At 43.9% G+C, this 20,117-nt stretch overlaps 3 protein-coding genes across 8 annotated transcripts; all 3 read right to left on the bottom strand.

The window, feature by feature from the left end:
• Nucleotides 1–264: 264 nt before the first annotated feature.
• LOC139818914 (uncharacterized) lies at nucleotides 265–6,853 on the bottom strand. Of its 2 annotated transcripts, none has more exons than XM_071787949.1 (11): nucleotides 5,407–6,853; nucleotides 4,308–4,517; nucleotides 3,812–4,111; nucleotides 3,270–3,702; nucleotides 2,946–3,130; nucleotides 2,736–2,825; nucleotides 2,324–2,617; nucleotides 2,005–2,242; nucleotides 1,382–1,874; nucleotides 988–1,282; nucleotides 265–927 (listed from the first exon to the last, which is right to left on the bottom strand). In XM_071787949.1, exons 2-11 carry the CDS (start codon nucleotides 4,341–4,343, stop codon nucleotides 763–765), a joined length of 2,529 nt encoding a protein of 842 aa, XP_071644050.1. In that variant the 5' UTR covers nucleotides 4,344–4,517; nucleotides 5,407–6,853; the 3' UTR covers nucleotides 265–762. The 2 variants fall into 2 exon arrangements, with proteins under 2 accessions (XP_071644050.1, XP_071644051.1); XM_071787950.1 differs by lacking the exon at nucleotides 5,407–6,853 and adding an exon at nucleotides 4,787–4,971.
• Nucleotides 6,854–6,992: 139 nt separating this feature from the next.
• Gpo1 (glycerophosphate oxidase 1) lies at nucleotides 6,993–13,275 on the bottom strand. 3 transcript variants are annotated; one of them, XM_071787955.1, is made up of 12 exons: nucleotides 13,067–13,275; nucleotides 11,641–11,763; nucleotides 11,202–11,361; nucleotides 10,913–11,135; nucleotides 10,666–10,829; nucleotides 10,447–10,559; nucleotides 10,178–10,371; nucleotides 9,697–10,085; nucleotides 9,169–9,419; nucleotides 8,739–9,086; nucleotides 8,541–8,639; nucleotides 6,993–8,005 (listed from the first exon to the last, which is right to left on the bottom strand). In XM_071787955.1, the coding sequence occupies exons 2-12, from the start codon at nucleotides 11,725–11,727 to the stop codon at nucleotides 7,871–7,873; spliced, it is 2,163 nt and encodes a 720-aa protein (XP_071644056.1). In that variant the 5' UTR covers nucleotides 11,728–11,763; nucleotides 13,067–13,275; the 3' UTR covers nucleotides 6,993–7,870. The 3 variants fall into 3 exon arrangements, with proteins under 3 accessions (XP_071644056.1, XP_071644054.1, XP_071644055.1); XM_071787953.1 differs by lacking the exon at nucleotides 8,541–8,639 and adding an exon at nucleotides 8,391–8,492 and having other exon boundaries at nucleotides 13,067–13,271; XM_071787954.1 differs by lacking the exons at nucleotides 8,541–8,639; nucleotides 13,067–13,275 and adding exons at nucleotides 8,391–8,492; nucleotides 12,106–12,128.
• A 353-nt stretch (nucleotides 13,276–13,628) lies between these two features.
• On the bottom strand, nucleotides 13,629–19,346 carry Coro (protein coronin). 3 transcript variants are annotated; one of them, XM_071787966.1, is made up of 6 exons: nucleotides 19,169–19,346; nucleotides 17,587–17,902; nucleotides 16,846–17,327; nucleotides 14,710–15,088; nucleotides 14,373–14,615; nucleotides 13,629–14,286 (listed from the first exon to the last, which is right to left on the bottom strand). In XM_071787966.1, exons 2-6 carry the CDS (start codon nucleotides 17,782–17,784, stop codon nucleotides 14,098–14,100), a joined length of 1,491 nt encoding a protein of 496 aa, XP_071644067.1. In that variant the 5' UTR covers nucleotides 17,785–17,902; nucleotides 19,169–19,346; the 3' UTR covers nucleotides 13,629–14,097. The 3 variants fall into 3 exon arrangements, with proteins under 3 accessions (XP_071644067.1, XP_071644065.1, XP_071644066.1); XM_071787964.1 differs by having other exon boundaries at nucleotides 17,587–17,797; XM_071787965.1 differs by lacking the exon at nucleotides 19,169–19,346 and having other exon boundaries at nucleotides 17,587–18,191.
• Between the last annotated feature and the right edge of the window lie 771 nt (nucleotides 19,347–20,117).

Raw genomic sequence — 20,117 nt, 5'->3', positions numbered from 1 at the left:
TAACTAGATATCGTTCAATGCTCCGCATCGTTCAAATTTCTTTTTCTTTTGTAATGTCCGTATTATTATATATTGCAAGATAAACAATTTAACTAAGCGGCCACGTTGATTTTGCGATCTGTGTATGTACACGAATGTCGATTCAAAATTCAGATGAAAGTTCCCTAAGATAAAACATGTATGTATAGCTGTATAGCTCGCGTGTGATATATTATGAAGCTGTCCGGTTTAAAATAACTGGATAAATTAAAAGAAGAGCTAAAGATCTCTTGACTCCTTATAATATCAAAAGATGGTTTACAAGTGTAAAACTTTTCTCGTGAAAAATTGTATACATTGATTTACATTATATACATACGTATAATATATACACACGTAATCGCAATAAAAAAATAGATTGTATGTATGAACTGTTGCCATATACTCACCACCATACTATTTTTATATAGACAAGACAGATCGACAATTCGCTCGATCAATGTAGCATTAATTTCAATTATTTGTATATGCTCATACTACAACTTACCGCACTTACATACTATGTTATGCACATAACAATATTATCTTTTTTTTAATTTTTACAATGTAGAATGCGCTAGGATATAATTCGCTCGTTCACAAATTAAGTGTCGCCTCCGAATAACTTCCTCTTTCTTTTAGAAATTAATACTGAATAATTATTCGTCGTAATCTTCATAAAATTTATGTTATGATATTGATACTAATTAGCTAATCGCTGTCCGATTTTATTACTTAGAACTTTTATTCGTTTGTTACATGATTTGACGATTCACTTTTCATGGAATCGATCGGCTCTGTTATGACGATATCAGACTGGTCCGTTTCCTTGCGTAGAGCTATAATGATTTTTTGCTCGGTGGAAGATTGGCTGTCAGATGAGCCTTCCTGCGTCGAGGTGGCAGCTTCCTAAAATTCAGTACATAACTGTGCATCGCGTGCGATGCGTTTCGAACGAGTAGTACTTACCGTGCTTCGTATCTTCGTATGTGTTTTGATGTGTTTCGTCAGGTGATCCGATCGCATAAATTTCTTTGTACATTCCGGACACTGGAAACGCTTTTCGCCGGTGTGAGTTCTACGATGTCTTTGAAGCTCGTCCGATCTGGTAAACTTTTTACCGCAAAATATCCAAGTGCAAATGAAAGGTCGTTCGCCAGTGTGCCAGCGCAAATGGGCACGTAAATGGCTCGTTTTCCCATATACCTTATTACATCCAGCAATGTGACATACGTGCTGTCGTTTCCTGGTTATATCTCTATTTCTGCAGAGAAATATAGATATCAATGTACACATACGTGACCATTTTTCATTAGTGTCACGAATAAATACTCGTTTGATGACTGAAAGAAGCATCACTCACCTGTCTCCGTCGCCGCAATTGGGACATGTACACGCGACCCTCCTACGGTGCGTCTTATTAGGATCGTTAGTGTCGTTATTAGAGACGGTACTGGTAGTGTTCGATATTTGCTGTTGATGGGACACGGGCGTAGCAGACGTCGTCAAAGTTCCGTGCGTCTGAAGAGTTTGGAGAATCTGCCATTTGGTAGAATCATTCGAGTCGAGTTGCACGGTCGGAGTAGTCGCGACGATGGGTGCGGCCGCGGCTGCGGGCAACGTTTGGACCGTAGCCGGCTGCAATGCGCTCGCTGATATTACTTGCACATTGCCTAAGCCTGGGATATTTTGTACGGGTATTGATTGCAAGAAACCGTTAGTCGTGTTCATCCCGGTGGCTGGCTGAATTTGCATTATACTTCCGTTGCTCACGTTCCTCATCATATTACCTTGCTGCGCGGTTAAATTTGCTAATGCTGACGCAGGTATAAGCGTTAACTGTTGCCCTTGTGCTCCTACGTAAGTAAAGTTCAATCGTTACAAAATTATAAATTATAACGAGGAAATGTATTAGAAGATATAAAAATTAAAAGTTCGATCATCTCTCAATATATTTATCAATACTGTACGTAACAATTCACTCACCTGTAATCGTAATCGGTTGCACTGTAGGTTGAGCCGACTGTGTAGCAGGGATATGTATTACTTGTCCACTAGTTAATTGACTGGCATCGATATTAGTTACTTTGATGTCACCTTCTACCGTTTCGGGCGGCCTTGTTAAAGTAGATAACGTTTGCACGTCAATTTTCTGGCCATCCTTTGTGGTAATAACGTTAGCATTTCCCGTTATGTTTCTTCCCAATGCACCTATACCAAGTACCTAGAAAATGTATGGTATATAATTTAGAGAATAACTTTATCATTTAACATGTTAGTATTCGCGAATTTAGAAGTATATTACTTGAACATTGCTAGGGGATGCAACTGTTGTGCTCCAAGTCGCTACTGTCGACGATGGAGTGGAGGATTGTTGCAGCTGCTGCTGTTGCGACTGTTGCTGCTGCTGCTGTTGGGACGATGGTGGTTGCTGTTGTATCACCTGCTGTACCACTTGTTGCACTTGTTGCTGTTGTTGTACTTGAGCCTGGGCGACTTGTTGTTGCTGTTGCACAGATTGCACCACTTGCTGTTGAGTTTGTTGTTGTACGACTTGTTGTTGCGCTTGTTGATGGGCAACTTGCGTTACTTGCTGACTCTGCAATGACACATTAAACGTTCATTTGATAAAATTGTAGAAAGAATAATCTTATTTTGAAGGGGTGATATATAGCTCGTTATGAGAGCGGATCAGATTCCGATAAATTCAATTTTACCTGGAGATTTTGCAACTGTGGTAAATTAGCAATTTGCACTTGCTGAAGTTGACCGGTCGGCGTAATTATCTGTGTCACTTGAGGTATTTGCTAGAATTGAAACGACCAGAATGTACATTTCATCAATGTGTACATAAATGATCAATTGTTACATCGATCAAGTGCTAAATTAATTGCTACATCATATTAATTATACGGAATATAACTTACTTGCATAATTTGGGGTATCATTTGCGTCGTGGGCATATTGAAAACGCTGGACAAGGATTGGACAGGAAGATGTACAGTTTGATAAACAGTTTGCCCGTTATTGGCAGTGACTGGTAATTGTACAGGTACCGCTTGCTGAACATGTTGCATAGGAAACTGAAGCGGTCTTACTTGTACACTTTGACCTATAACATACACGTTATTCGATTATTCTACTTGCTTAAAATGTTAAAATTCTCTTTAGGCTTATTAATAAGCTTATTAATAATACGGATATTTTAATTACGAGAGCATGCGTATAAGCAATTGCAATAAAAGACATACCTGTTGGCAATTGAACCGTTTGTCCCGTAATATTTTGTATAATCGAAGTGGGAAAGACATTCGGTGCTCTTATGAGACTAACTGGCTGTGGCGTAATAATAGTTTGACCATTCGCTAGTTGAACCTGCTGTCCGGCAAGTTGCATTTGTTGACCATTTGCAGTAGCAAATTGCATTGTTGGCTGTGTCTGGTGATGGCCACTTGCAGCCGACATTGCGGAGGATGGAATGAACAGAGCTTCCTGACCGTCTATATTAACAGTCTGCATTTGTGGGATTACACTGTAGCTCAGTTGCTGCTGCTGTTGCTGTGTTTGTTGTTGCTGAGCTTGCTGCTGCTGTTGCGACTGCTGCTGGCTCTGCTGCTGCTGCTGCTGTTGTTGCTGAGCTTGTTGAAGAGCTTGTGCTTGAGCACTGCTGATAATCTGAGCACCCTGCAAAATGAAAGGTGCGTTTATAAATAAAAACCAAGTGAAAGAATAACGAATTTGTAATAAATAGCATATTTCTAACATATAATTGTATTATTCTCGTTTCACATACTTGCAGGAATTGATGAGGTAGCGATTGGACAGAGATCGTTTGCGCTCTCTGTTGATCATGTTGCGGCTGTTGAGCTTGTAAAGGCACAAAGTTTTGCAGAGTAATAACTTGCGGTTGCTGCTGCTGCTGCTGAGCTTGCTGAGCATCTTGCTGTTGCTGCAATTGCTGCAATACGTTGGCGCTCAGAAAACGAATCTGCGGTTGGGCAGTTTGCTGCTGTTGCTCTAACTGTTGCTGATCCGCTTCATCTTGCTGCTGTTGCTGCTGAGATTGCAAAGGATCGTGCTCTTCGATTTCGTCCTACAAATTATTGCGTTTATTTTTTCCTGCATGTATTTTCACGGTATAGTAGAATCTATATCATACGTAGGTTACGTGTTGTCCGTATAAATATATACGATATTCAGTACTTATAGAAGATATTGTTTATCAATTTCAAGAAGTAACGTTGTAAAGGCAAAGTACGAAAACTAGTGTAATATAATAAGCATCTTACTTGCGAAAGATTCCTTCCATCTATACTTCGTTTCATGATGAATGATTTTGTTTTACACTACGCACAATTTATAACATCTTTTTTTTAGATATGGAATAAATTTAATGCCATTTTATAAATCCAGTGTGCTAGGAATTCATAATGCAACAAGTACAACTAGGTTGGCAATCTCTCTCCGAAGCTAGAAGAATCGTCCCGGAAACGGAGCTCCTATAAAGAAACATTATTGTTAGAAGATTGTCTACTCATAATTAATTATAAATCTATAAAGTAGCTCATTGAGATAATTGAATAAAAGAAATGTATAAAAAAATACGTTAGAGAGAGAGAGAGAGAGAGAGAGAGAGAGAGAGATTCAGGCAAGTCAGAGAATCATTACTAGCATAAACTATATATTGTTGGAAATTTGTAAAAGATGATCTCTGAAAAGTAGAAAGGAGGAGGTGGGAAGGTAAGGGAATATGTTTAGTACTAATTACACTTGTGTGTTGCGTGTGTGACATCCAAATTAGTTTAAATACAATAAAATATTATCCCAAGTCGGGAATAGGCTAAAAAAGGTAAAATCTCCAAGCAATTCAGTCGGAGCACTGGGATTTACCGCGGGGGTTTAAACGGGGGAAGTTGAAAGAGAGGAAAGGAGTAGTTTTCGACTCCGTGGAGTCGCAGTTTGCGAATGTTGGAGCATGTTGACATCGAGTGCCAGCGGCGTGAGCAAAGACGAACTCTCTCTCTCTCTCTCTCGCTCTCAATCTCTATCTCTCTCTTTCCCCAACGAGGGAACAAAGAAGGCTGTCACGAGCGACGGGCATCCGCCTCGAGAACCCGATCGAGGACCGCCTCCTTACGCCCCTGTTGCCCCACCGCCCCACCCGATTCATAACGAGGCACGCGCACGAGGCCCGACACGACGGCAAGGTGAGCCTCGTGTCGTCATACCGCCCACTCGGTTGCCCGCCGCTCGTTCGCGCCCTCGCGGCGGCGCCCGCGATAACGGGGAAGGCAGACTCGCGATGCCAGCCTCCACCCACTTCGCACACGGGACTCCACCTAACATTGAAACAAACACGTGTTGCCCTCGCGGAGCCAAGATACTCACCCTGTCAATGCTAGACGACAGGCTGACGCCAGGGGCAAATATCGCGCATCATGATCGTCATCCACCGCTATATCAACGCCGACGCCTTCGTGTCGTGCTAGTCCGATACCCGATACCTTCCGTTGGTTATGCGAACCGCGAGCACTGCAAAGCAAAATATGCGTCCCATGCACTCCCCTGGCCGAAACGTGACGCGTTCACAGAGAGCCGACGCGACCCCGGCCCCGGCACGAGCAGACAACGCGGAGCAGTTCCACCTACGTATCGTCGCGCGCGAGAACGGTCAACGGTGCGAGCAATCGCAGCGTCATCATTCACGGGACTTCACCACCGACGCGGTTATCCCGCTCGTCCTCGCTTCTGCATACGGTGCATACACTGCATACCGCGTTTAACTGCGGTGAGTCCCGCGCGCGCGCGCACATACACATTCGCACGTGCCACGCCACGCGACGCGCGTCGCTCGGTGTTCGCGCACTATGTCCCAGCGACGCTACACACTCCCGATCACAATCCGTGGCTTCACACTCGCGTCACTCGCGCGTCTCGCGGTTATCGGAACGTTATCACGTGCGACTCGAGCCTGAGCGATTCGGACGTAGGACGCGCTCCGCTTCAACGGACCACCACCGCCGCCGTCGCCGCCGCCGCCGCCGACGCGTCGTCGAGTGCGCGGAGCTCGGAGCGTGCAGAAGATACGCTACTGTGTGACGGGGAAGAGCTTCGCATACCCGTCTCGTTGAATGGATTCACCGGCACGTGTACGCGTGTGACGCCCACCGCGCGAGTCCCGTGTTTAATCGTCTATCCACGCCGTGGAAACAGCACAACGAAACACCAACAAAATCGTCTAACGGGGGCTAAAAACTGGAGCCAGTGGAGGAGAGAGAGCACGAGCGCACATATTCACGGACACGGGGGCCAATGGGGCGGTGCGCGAAACGGCAACGTCGCCCTTTCGCTCACCGCGATGGCACGGGCTCGCCGATTGGCCGGCCGCGGTACGCGCGACTGCTCGTCACGCGCCGCCGGCCAATCGAATCGGCCGGCAGCTCGCCGGGGCGTCGTTCGGCAGGGGCGTACGCGGGAACGCTTCGGACACCCACGGACGCCCATCCTATTAAAGGGGGCTAAACCACGCGTACCTCCTACTTTCTCCTAGTCTTTCCTCCCACCTTTCACTTAGCGCGAGCAGCGTGTACCGACCGCGAGCGACAGTTCGCCCAGCACGTGCTGTGATACTTTTATAATTTTTCGAGAACGTTTCATTGGCGATTGTTGATAATTTCTGCATGAGTTAATGTTTACCGTTTACTTTCAGAAAAGTCACACGAGAGAAATAGAGAACGTCCCTGCGTTTGAGTGATCAGCTCTCCCTTGTTCGCCTTATTTATTACATAAGAGTTTCAACCTCAAATACATATGATCTGAAATCCCAAAAGCTAGACGTTAAATTCTTCCTATGAAATTCCTTTCCTCGATACGCCAATGTTGTGTTAGATGCATAGTGAGTATCGACAATTTGCGATATAATTTGTAGCACGTTACCAGTATTCGATAAAAACTTGGAGAAACAGTACTACAAATTACTCGTTTGTCATTTGGCTTTATTGATACGATGATGACGATGACATAAATTACAAGACAATCCGCTTGTCACTGTACGTCTTATTACAGTGATAATAAATTAGATGATTTCTCATGAGATAGTTATTATAGTTTGTACAATCTCAGCGCACGTTAGTAATGATACAAAGACGGTAAGTGTGTCACAATACACTATTGTAGTTCACCCCGACTCAGTCTCAACGACCAGATGACAAAAATGTCTTTAAAATGACGTACTGAAGACATATCTTACAGTAACGCTACATTCACAATTCTATTGCGGAAGATTAAGTTCTGGTGCAGACGAGGAGAGCAATTGCTCCGAGTTAAATAATACATAATGTACAATTGTAATGCTAGAAATACTATAATGTGACAATTTAGAATAGTAAAATTCCAACGTTATGTATACTCCTAATAAGAGCAGAATTCAATTACAGCTGTCACACATCAGCAGTGATTGTATATATAAATAGAAAGAATGCAAATGTGCTGCATTTTTTACATAATATACACATGTAGATATAAATATTACACACAAGTAATACACGCACGTCAAAGAGAAGATAAAAATTTTCTCCCTACCATCGATAAAAATCTGCACATTGGACGTGCGTACAAAAAACTCGGTGTTGTAAATTTACTATGAAACATTTGTAGATTAATATATTATTTTGAATATTGTTCATGAGAGTTTCACTTCGCAGGATATTGTTTGATTATTTCGTTTCGACGATACACCTAATCGAATAAATTGATAGCCTTGAACAAACGCGCGAAAATGAAACTTGTCGAAAAAAGAATTAAGTGTAAAATTAAAATATTCAAAAATTTTGCAGCGTAAGGATGAATTTCTTCATAGTCCTCCACCTGATCTCTCGACAGTTATTTGTTTCTTGAGTATTTCCTTCTCGTGTTGTGCTTCTTCCATTTCAGCCATCCGCGCGAAACGTGAATACGCCACATGGCCAGACTTTATAGCTGACATCATCTGTATATAAAAATGATATATATTTCCACACATGTAGCGAGACAGAGAGAGAGAGAGAGGGAGTGGTTTTTTTTAATGCAACTAGATATGTTAAAAGAATATTCGAAAAATGATATAAAGCGGTTACATTATAATAATGCATACGATATAAATGCAAAAAAAGAAAACAAGGCAAACATTGTACAACAAATTGCTAAGTTCTCTATCGGTTCAGAAGTTATTATCAGGAACTACAGTGTCATACGTAAACATGCTAAAAAGCAAACGAGAATATCATTCTAGAAAATCCACTGTACTAGCTCACTGCACAATGGATAACAAAAGATAGCAGTGTTAGAAAAGAAATCCGACTGTGACTGTGTGCACAATGCGCAATGTCACAGACCTGAAGATATTCATCCAATTCGACTTGACCGTTCATATTGGTGTCGATTTCGCGTAGAATTTCGTGAAGTTCTTCACCCGGTACTTCCTTATCTCCAAAGAGCTGCGAAGAGAAAGAATGTATGTTAAAAATATATGTTTGATGATTTACCTGCAAATAGTCTTGTAATTCCATTTGGCCATTGTAAGTGACATCAATTTCATTCAACAAGCTGTGCATCTCGTCCTGGTTCAGTTTTATACCTAATACCTGCGTATCGGCGATTAATAGATAACGATCAAAGATAGAGCGGATAGAAGCGATAAGAAAATGTCACGAAAAGAGAGATATCAAAATACACGTGCGAACCTTTAGTCCTCGCCTAATGTCATTGACAGACACGTATCCTTTCTTGTCCTTGTCTATAATGCGGAAGCGCTTGATGTAGAGTTGAATCTCGTCCTTGGTGAGATTGATGGGAATCTTGTCGCGGGAAGCACGGTTCACCATCTGACCCATCTCTTGAGCGAGAAACTCACTGGCCTCGCGTTGTTGCTTCTTTTTCTCCTCCGCGGACCAATGTAACTCCTCGGCCATGATGTCTATGATGCCTGGCAATGCCTCTTGAGCCGCTTGGACGTTGAGGAAGGCGAGTCGCAATCGACGCGCGATCATGTCGATTGCGGTTCTAGCATACTCCCGCACACCATAACGTATCTGAAATATACATTTAGAATTTATTTTACGAGAAGATTCAGTTGTGCTCATTGAAATTTAAACAATTCGGAGAGACAGTTACTTCAGCGTCGATGTACGGAAATTCCGGATGAATCTTCTTTCCGATAATAGGCCATCGTTTTCCCGTAAGCGAAGCCATTTTAGCTACGGCAAACGCACGATCTCCATAGCTCTTGGACAGATGTTGCGCGACTTCGCATTCCAGACCGAAATCCTGTACCAATCTAATGTACATCGTAGGGGTCCAGCCCTGAGCGCCTTCCAGAAGAAACCCGTCAGTCTGGCAAGGTCTTTCTGGCTCTAGGTTGCAAGCTTTAAACGAACATTAATGAGTCTCTTTTATAACGCTTTGCGTTATAAAAATAACACAAGTACGAGAATATATAGAGCGGAAAAAGACAAGACATACTTAGGAGCCTGTTCTGTACACGCTACCGATATCGTTACGTGCTTTGCGCAGTTTTTCTTTATTATATAGTATATTTAATATTATATCTGCGCAAAGCACATAATGATGTCGTTAACGTTTGCATATAGGCCCCTTTAACATGGATTTTTAATGATTGCTCGATTAATCCTTTTGATATACCGTCTATGGCCGCGTCAATGGTTTCTTGAGCCATCGCTCGGTAAGTCGTCCATTTGCCACCTGCTATCGTGATGAGGTTCGTAGAACTAACGTGCACAATATGATTCCTAGCGAGCGACTGCGTATTCGGTTTATTCGGGTCAGAAACGAGCGGCCTAATACCACTCCAGGCAGAGAGAACGTCTCCGCGGCGCACCTCGACATCTGGGTTCAGATAATTTTTCACTTCCTGCAGAATGAACATGATCTCGTCCTCCGTGGGCCGAGGATTGTGCGTTACCTCGCAGGGCAAATCGGTCGTTCCTGCGATTGTTTGCTTCTGCCACGGCAAAAAGAAGATCACTCGGCCGTCACTCGTCGCTGGATCAAGTAGACCCATTTGGTCGGGACTAAAAATATTGCAAAAGAAGCATCGGTATATGGTACATTACAACGAATTAAATAATATGCCACTAATGTTAGTAATACATAATTTTTTTACCTGTAATATCCAGGCAACACTATGTGAACGCCGGAAGACGGACAGCAGATAGACTGGACATTTTGATCGTCCATCTTCCTGATATGATCGGTGAAGGGGCCGGTCGCATTAATTATCGCCTTGGCCTTTACATCCCATTCCTCTCCCGTGAGTTCATCTTTAAGGTGAGCTCCCACAAGGACTCGCTTCCCATCCTTCTCGAACAAGAACAGAGATATTTTTACAAAATCTTCTCATTTTATATCTTCACGAATATTTACGATACCTACCCTGTCGAGACCTTTCAATAAATTGACTACTTTAACGTGATTTACGACTGTTGCCCCATGTCTGGAAGCTGTTAGAGCGACCGCCAGATTCATCCTAGCATCATCTTGCTGGCCTGTATTATGCCAAATGGTATGTTTATTCAAAATATAGATATACATTAGCTTGGCTATGTAAGAATTGTAAGAGAGAGGAAAAGAAAGAGATAGCAAAGTGACTACCATCGTAATAGACAATAGCTCCGCTCAGTTTGTCGCCTTTCAGCATCGGAAAAAGTTCCAGAGCGTTTGATTTACTCAAGTAATATGACGATTTGACCGTTTTGCTACCCGCAACCAGATCGTACATCTTAATGCCGAACCAGTAATAAGGAATCTTCCACCATCTAACGAAAGTAGTAGAGATATAAGAACGTGAGGAAGAACGTGCAGCATCGAAAGCTTATGTTTGTTTTTGTCATAAACGTACGTGTAAACCGGCAGCATAATAGGCAACGGATGGGCCAGATGCGGCGCGCTTTGCAGCATCGACGCACGCTCGTGAAGCGCCTCTTTCACCATTCTGTATTGCTCGACGTCCAGCTGCATGATCGCTTTCTGCAGGTATCGCACGCCGCCATGAATTAACTTGGTGCTCCGGGACGACGTGCCGGATGCAAAGTCGTCGGCTTCAATCAGCGCGGTTTTCAAGCCTTTGAAAAAAAGAAGCGGAAGGTGTAGGGGGTTCGAGCTTGAGCAAGTGAAAAAGGTGATCGTACCTCGAGTGCAAGCATCCAAAGCGCATCCTGCCCCCGTCGCCCCACCTCCGATTATCAGCACATCGTAATCTTGCGATTTCAAAGTTTTCACTTGATCTTCTCGTGTCGGCAAAGTCCTCCGAGGCGGCCTTGGTTTTCCCTCCTTGACCTCGGCGTGTACCTGCAATTGAGATATAAGTACGTAGGTATATGTATATATGACTAATCACATTGAGTCGAATCTAAATGAGATTGTATTATGTAACGCGTAACAATAGGAGGTGGACATGCATGCAGGTCTTTCAGAGGGTCTTTGATCGCGTTATGTCTATCACGTTGCGTACTGAGAGACACATTGCATTATGAAACGCGTAACAATAGGAGGTGGATGTGCTGGATGTGCATGCAGGTCTTTCAGAGGGTCTTTGATCGCGTTATGTCTATCACGTTGCGTACTGACCGTGTTATCTGACAAAAGGAAGTACGAGGTAAGGGTACCGGCACCCACGGCACTCGCTCCAGCTACGAGCAACCTGAGCGACGCCATCGTCTATCAGCAGCTCCTCGATTTTCTCGAGAAAACCTGAAATCACAAGAAAAGAGGTATATAATCAAAAAATATATATCATCAAATTTGAGATGCAATTGAAAGGAAAGACTTGGGGATTAAAAATTTGAACAAATCAACAATTTTCTACATAAACGTGAACTAAATGCTGTTAAATGAGCCTAGATACTTATGTTAAATGTCGGAGCAAATACATTTCTCTGTACCCAAGTATGAGAAGTTAACGAAAATCTTGTTTAAATCTTCTGACACTCGTGTGCTCAGATCAACTTCTGAATGGCGATAACAATAATGAACAATTTTAAAGTATAGTTACGAAACAATTGATAGGAAAAAGTGATCGAAAACGAGAAAAACCTGAGATACTTTGCGCTTGAACGCGCTGCGCATTCAACACACACGATCTATAAATAATTTAAGTATTGTGCATCGACTCGTGAAGTGTGTCTATACTCTATAGCGACACGAGGCTGAGGCTTCGTCATTATAATTATTATCGCCAGCACGGCGAGACGAGTGATCCGTTCGACGACCTTGATAAGAGAACCGAAACACGTGGGATTGCGCAAGTGACATTCGGCGTTACGCCCACGCGGATGTGACCGATAAACGCGATCCAATCATGTAATCGTCTCGTGCAACAGGGTTCCGGGTATCAGCAGTTGGTCACCGTCTGGCGGGACGCTATCTTGATCTTCAAATCTCCCTATCGGGCGTGTATCACGCCGACTGGAAAAAAAGAAAAAAGAAAGGAAAATTGTCGGAAGAACGTATGATTCACGTAAGATATAAAAAGCCCCTCTTTCTATACGATGACTCGCAAAATCGATGGCAACCAAGCTCGCCGGTATCCAGCTCGGAGCTCGGGGAGGAGAGCCAATCTCGCCTGCTTGGAGACAAGCAGATAATTGCCTTGAGATTCGTGCACACAACACATAACGCGAGAGCACAATGCCGAGCGTGATGACACTGATGACGCAAGGTTGCGGCTAAAATAGCACCCGCGAGGCTGGTCCGTGCCAAGTGTCACTCTATGCGTCCCATTACGCGTAACGCATTATTTATTATCATCCAAGTTACTCAATCCCCGTCGTTCCCGAGGCTCCTCCGTGACTCAGCATCGTCTCCAGGCTTCCTCCAGGTCGAACGAACGCGAGAATCAACCCTTTGAAGGAAGAGTCGGGACGTTCGAGACGAACACTCGCTCGTCGCGTCACGTCGCCGACGTGTGACATCGTTAGCCGGGATTGCGGAGCAAGTCGGGAAACCGGAGCTTTAAATCAGGAGCTAGTTTTCCATGGGTGGCGACAATACTCACCGTGAGCTAAAGGAATGCGACACTTGCTCACGCCGAACCAATGTAGTTTAACACTAAAATTTCGCGTGGCGCATTATCCTCCTGGCCGCCAGACACTCACAGCACAGCGACGAATACTCACAGCCGATGTGAGCAGTCGACTGAGCGCCGAGGTCCGACGGTCCGAGCGGCAAGGCAACTCGACGTCGACGTCGACGGTCGACGGCGATTGGAAAATTGGAATATGTACAAGAGCGATCGTCCGTCTCGCTTCCGACGCCGAGAGGTAGAGAGCGTTATCGAATTGTCATCGGCCGCGGACTTTTTTCACAGATCTCTTCGTTAACGATCGACGAACTCGAGTCTCGTCGATCAATTAGAACTCCGACGTCGAGAACGCGTGGATGATTCGAGATAGCTTCAATCAGATCTCGATCAACTTAATTGACGATTAACTTGTCAATAGCTCTATTATTTTTGTAATATATAAATAGAATTAAATTTGTTTTATATGGTTGCATTTTGCTAGGAATTAATCACCGTTCGAGTTAACTATAGGTTCTCGACAAGTACAAATCACACGTTGAAACAAAATAATACTCTTTGTTATTTAACAGCAAATATCTGTACAAGTTAGGCACTCGCGTATGTTACGAATCGTCATTCGCACAAAGGTTCATATACGTAAAGGTCTCGTACGCTGGGTGTGTTATATCGATCGAAAACTTAACTCTAAGGACATACATTGTCATGTATGGCTATAACGCCTGTAAAATATATAATATATATATATAATAGTAAAACATGTAAACATAATACAAATGCAGAGAATGTACGATGAATGGATGTACAATAAATAGCAAAGATCATTGCAGAGAGTCAGGGACACATGGCGTCGCTAAAACCTACTATTTACACAAGTTTTGTTATATCAAAATATACGATCATTCTTATTAAACGATATATTAGTGATTCTAGTGAAAAATATTCTCGTTAGAAGTACAACAACGTCACGCCGGAGGTTTCATAGTCGAGAACGAAGCCCGGAGTCTCTACACTTCGTCGGAAGCCAGTGTTTCCTTGCCGTCGGGAGAAGCCGACTTCTCTTTCCTTTCTTTCCTCTCCTCCTCCTTCATTTGAAGAGCGACTGCCGACTCCAGCACTCGTATCCTACCCTCGTGCTTCACGATCACTGCCTTCAATTTTCTTATCTCTTCTCTGCATTCCTTCAACAATTCCTCCTGCAATCGTGGAGAATTTAGTATAGTTTTTATTCGCGGGCTGGTCGAAAAAACGATCGAAGAGAACGGAATCCTCGGATACGTACGAAAACTCCTGACGAAACCTCCGTGGCGTTTTGCGCGGCGTTAGACCCAACCTTGGCGCCTTTACTCAATATATTGGATTTCTTTTGTACTTTAAGTTCATTCTTGGAGGCGGAAGGCTGATAACCGTCCCTGAGGGATATTAACACAGGCTCCGCGTCAGTACCGGCTTGCCACTCCTCCGCCGAGATCGCGGCAGTGTCACCGGGAGTATCGGGATACAAATCCTCTTGGAAGAGCTCAGACTAAAACGTTATATGGAACAATCGTTAGATACTCCTCGAATCGATTCTCTCATTTTTCGGTTTCAATTTTCAAACTGACGCAACGCTTTCTTACCTTTCTTGGCACTGTCATTGATACTACTTGACAAAACCCTGAATTATTTAATCGATAGAATCTGGTTATTTCACAGCTATTAACGTCACAGCCCCGTTTTGGCATCATTCCTATACCTCGTTGAGGATCGGGAGTTTGAAAGGTATTAATGTAATGAACGAACGGCGGTTCGGGCGTAATTTCGAAGTATCGGATCACAGAGTCGCCTTTGCCGCATAAGTATACTAAATTTGTATCGGTATCATACAGAGGGAACATAACTCCGTTGCTCGTATCTAGTTCTACCATAACTATGGGCTCGCCCAACATGTCGGGAGCTCGTAATGAATATTGCCTTTCCGACATCTTGCTAAAACCCGTCGTAAAGATCAGGCCACCCCTGAAAAAATATAATACAAGTAACTTAATTAATCAATATGCATGATTATGAAGATTTCACCAATATCTAATGAAGTAGCCTTTTGTTATCTAGTGTGTTAATCTTTTTACACATATATATATGTACATACACATATTGTGATAAAAATATATACATACACATATTGTGGTAAAAATATATATTTACATTGCATTACTCTGTAATTTTAATGTCATATTTTTACACACAGAAATTAATCATCAAAACTTTTTTACTACATCCACCTTGTTACATAGAGCTAAAATCTTTCACAATGTCTTATACAAATATCTTTCACGAACATTGTCTTACCACAAACAAGACACATATTGCATTATAAAAAAATATCACAACTACAATACATAAAACGTACAACACTTGCTTGCATAAACTTATGCAAGTACAAATCGAACCTTTCTTTCACAAACGATAATTATAATACTGTTTTGTAAAGGTGTCTTTACCGAATTGATACTCCTTGTTATAACTTACATAATTATTTAAGCAATCTAATTTACAATTACAGTTTGAATTAATAACTTGGTGCACAATACTTACTGCAATATCTATGGAGAATTACAGAGCACACACATCTTGACATTCGTATATATTAAGTTGGGCATCTTCGTCATGTCGAAAATTCAGTCTGGCGGTCTTTCCATTAAAAATTACAGAATCTTGCACTACACAAACCGGAAATACAAGATGATAAAAACAAGTGTACCTTTATATGTACGCAAACATGTTTGTCTTATAAAACATTCGCGGAAAGAAGCGCGAGAAGTGCCATGTATATGTCGACGCGAATATATTATAGTCACGTCAAGTTATTAGTCGAAAATGGTAACACAAAAGAAAAGGCGGGAAGGGGACAACAATGTGGAAAGGAAGAGCTCCAATGTGGCTATATCTAAGAATCATCTCTAAACGATTTCTACCAACACATAGATCAATATTGAATTATTACTAATATATATTTGTGTAAAAAGGTGGATGTATACCATTTGATGATTATATTTTACAGACACGTTTTATATTCTATTATGGACAATCTTTAATTAAATTCAAGTACCTAATATAAAAAGTAAAGAAGACTTTGTACAATATTATTCACACATCCCTTTTTGTTTGGTATTTATCTACATCCACACTCTCTCATGCAAATTCACTCGTTAGTTTAATGCACTCTTCCTCTTACAAAATCATAGCCATAAAAATTGGTTATTTTGATATTCAAGTATTGGCAATGTGGCATTCTGAATCATATCACGTATGTGTAAAGACGTTAGGAAATCGTGGAAAAATGTATCGCCATTTTCATGTTAATAATGCATTCGAATGAAACGTCTCTTGATCCAAAAGCGGAGCGAATTAAATATTTAAGAATTCAAACATTAAGAATTTAACATATATAAGTATTTATATTTAAAAAAATGATGTTATAGCAAAATCTGTGTGGGCGATATGTTGTATTTGTGAAATGAGGCTGACGCAACTGAAAATATATACCTATAGTTTTGGAGAAAATTTAAAACATTTTTTTTTTTCAGAAACTACGTGTCCTTCATGGCGAATTAGAATTTAGTTTTGAGAAATTAATCTGTCTTCCAAATAGCGTCTATTTCCTCTTTCTTCCTTGTTGTGTCAGTCTGATTTTTTTATACGATATACAAATATATAGCGATGTGAAATAAGCGATAAAATGCTGAAGAATAAAATGTAACGTAAGAAGGACGTACCTGAGAAAGATGGCACGAGTCGCCTTGCTTCCCTCATGCGCTATAGCTTCTTCTAATATCTCGCCCGACCTCGGATCCAGAATTCTAATCTTTTTATCTTTGCACGTGGTGACTAATCGGGATCCGTCCCAGTTCCAGCACGCAGAATAGACCACGTCTGGATGGGAGTCGAGGCGCATCAAGGCCTCCCCCGTGCCGACGTTCCAAATGATAACAAGATTGTCCGAGCCAGCTGTGAGCAACACGTTTAACGCAGTGGGATGCCATAGTACTAGACCGACCCTGCGTTGATGCAGCTGCAGATCCACTATCGATTCGGTCAATGTCCTAGAGATACCCCCGTCCGGTATTTGCCATACTTTGACGACACAATCCTCGGAGCCGGAAGCTATGACATTATCATTATGGGGACACCACGCGATGTCTAGTACAGGTCCCTTGTGTCCACCTACTAAAGGATAGTCCGCCGGTATTCGTCCTACCTACAAACGTTTTACAATAGATATCAGCTCGCCAATTACGGCAGGGACAAGGAACTTGAAACGGATATCGCAGCATGTCATTTGGTAAGCTATATGCCATTACTACTGTGTCATTGCAATAATATATACGCGCGCGACATGCCGTCGCACAATCCAATGCTGCGTGACCAGTGAAACGCGAGAGAAACTCGGCGACGAAATTAGGACAGGCAGAGAAATATAAAAAGGAGAGAAGGAAAAAAAAGAGAGGAGAGCTCACCTTATTGTGCGGCAGGACGATGAAGGCACCACCGCCCGCCGACTCCACGATGATGGCGAGAAACTTGGGATTGACGGCGCAGAACGTCGAGTCCCATGACGACTTGGACACCCTGATGTTGTCGTAGCACTGCTCGCGCTTCAGGGGCGTTCCGTACACGTGGCGGAACTTGCTGGTGCGCACCACGCGGAAAGACATATCTGCACCTGCTCTGCAAACACGAAACGCACGAACACGGCGTGAGCGCGAGGGTGGAGGCGGGCGGGCACGCAGGAGGCAGGAGTCAGGAGTCCCCGACGACGACGCGCCAATCCTTCTGTCGCGATTATTTTAACAAATTATCGTCATACACGCGTCCGCGCGGGCGTGGGCGTCGCGTGGAACACACACATCCCCGCTCTTTATAAATAGATTCCCTTCTCTCTCTCTCTCTCTCTCCCTTCCTTCCTCACTGCCCCCTCGTGCATACAACGGACACGACCGCAATAAGAATATATTTCGAATGCTCCGGTCGCCTTCCGTCGTGCGCATTTACGTGTTCGGCGCGACCGCCGCGGCATCCGTAATGAACGGCTTTGCCGATTATCGTGGACGAGGAGAAGAGAGAGAGATAGAGAGAGAAAGAGAGCGCTTCCCGCGCTCCTTACATGGTGCATCGAAAAATGATTTCGATTCACCGAAATAGACGGGGTCGCGCGAGCGCGCGGCCGCGCCCGAGCGAGAGAGAGAGAGAGAGAGAGAGAAGGAGAGAGAAAGAGAGCGCGCGCGAGAGAGCGTGATTCACGAACGATTCGAAATAATACGCGGCCCGCATATGTGTCACTTTCGTCCTGACCTACTCGCGACGCGCGACCGCGAGAATCCTCAAACCCGGGGGCGAGGGGCTCTCGCCGTATCTTTACAAATGATGTCGGAAGGATTTGAAGACGTGCGGCGGGTTCTCCGAATTATAATTAATTGTTTTGTTTCTCCGTTTGTTTCTCCGTTCCTCGACGCTTTCGCCCGATCAGCGAGAGCGCGTCGGAGCTCGGAGCCCGATAAGCGCTGCGGTTATCGTTATCCGACCGCCGCGTTATCGCGGCGCGATATCTCACGCCGGAACGCGGCATTTTCCAAGGTGCGTTAGTCACCGCGTTCGACAAAGGGGAAGATAAAAAAACAATGGAACGGAGGACGAAATTACAATTCGTATTCCCGCCACGCGTCGCGAGGACAACGCGTGGACGACCCCACGTATATAGCGGGGCGGCAGAAACGCGCGAGCCGCGAGGCTCCCCCCGCGAGGCGTTCGGGAACGCCTTATTTGGGAACGCGCACCCCGCCGATTCGAACAGCCACCCTCCGCGCGGCATTGGCGGCATCGCCGCGTTCGCACCGGTCTCTTTTTTCGCTCTCTCTCTCTCTCTCTTTCTCTTTGTTTGTTTTGTCTCTCTGTCTTTCTGTTTCTCTCTCGTAGACAGTAGAGTAGACACGTCTCGCTCGCGACTTGATCTCGTTTCATCCGATGTTCTCTCGAACGGCTTTCGCCGAAAACGTTTTCTCTCGTTGATTTCACGAATTATCGATACACGACGGTCAATACCTCTGGCGAATCCTACGCCGCGCACCTCCACTATATTACACGCGCGTACAAGCGGAACTCGCGGACTGATTCTCCGATTCTCTCTCCCTCCCGCGGTGACAGAAGATGCACGCTTTTGGAAGTGGACTCTTCCCCTCCCGCCGATAACCTCCGAGAGCGCCGACGACAGCCGACTGAGCCGACGACGACGGGCGTATGTATGTATGTACATACATACATACACGCTCGCGAATGAGAGCGCCTTTTCCAGGTGGAGCCGGCGGAAGGTGAAGGCCCGTCCATATGGGCCACCGGGGCCACGGATAATGGCCGCGTTCAGCAGACCAAGCCGCTCAGTAGCAATCGAACGTGATTGGCTCTTACTTTTAGAACCAACCAATCAACGCAGATTGTTGATAAGACGAACTCAACAGTTGTGTCTGCTGAACGCGGCCAATGACGGAAGAGATCGATTGATACATGGTGCAGAACCTGCAGAAGAAATAAATGGATGCGTTTAGCAGGACTGCGTTCGAGAACGACGCTCTTCGGAAATATTCACACCTTGGCAGAATAGCAGAAAGCAGGAAAGCAGAAGCCAATCAGAACTCGCGCTGGTAAGCAGAAGAGAGCGTCCCGTTTGACCACAGCCACTCACAGCTCCCGATGCCTGGAGTTTTCCCCTGAACCGACCAATCAGATATTTTTATTTTAAATCAATTGACGACGTGGTCACGTGAGTTCCGCTCCTTATGGCTAGACGCAATGGGCGCGCTCAGCAGACCAAGCCGCTGAGTAGCAGTCGAACGTGATTGGCTCTTACTTTTAGAACCAACCAATCAACGCAGATTGTTGATAAGACGAACTCAACAGTTGTGTCTGCTGAACGCGGCCAATGTTTGATTTTTTAATTAAAAAATACATAAATATACGCAAAAATACATAAATATACGCAAATACATAAATCGTA

Source organism: Temnothorax longispinosus, chromosome 9 (assembly GCF_030848805.1).
Source record: "Temnothorax longispinosus isolate EJ_2023e chromosome 9, Tlon_JGU_v1, whole genome shotgun sequence".
Lineage (NCBI taxonomy): Eukaryota > Metazoa > Arthropoda > Insecta > Hymenoptera > Formicidae > Temnothorax > Temnothorax longispinosus.
Note: the sequence above shows the minus strand (reverse complement) of the source record. Positions and strands in the feature narration are given on the sequence as shown.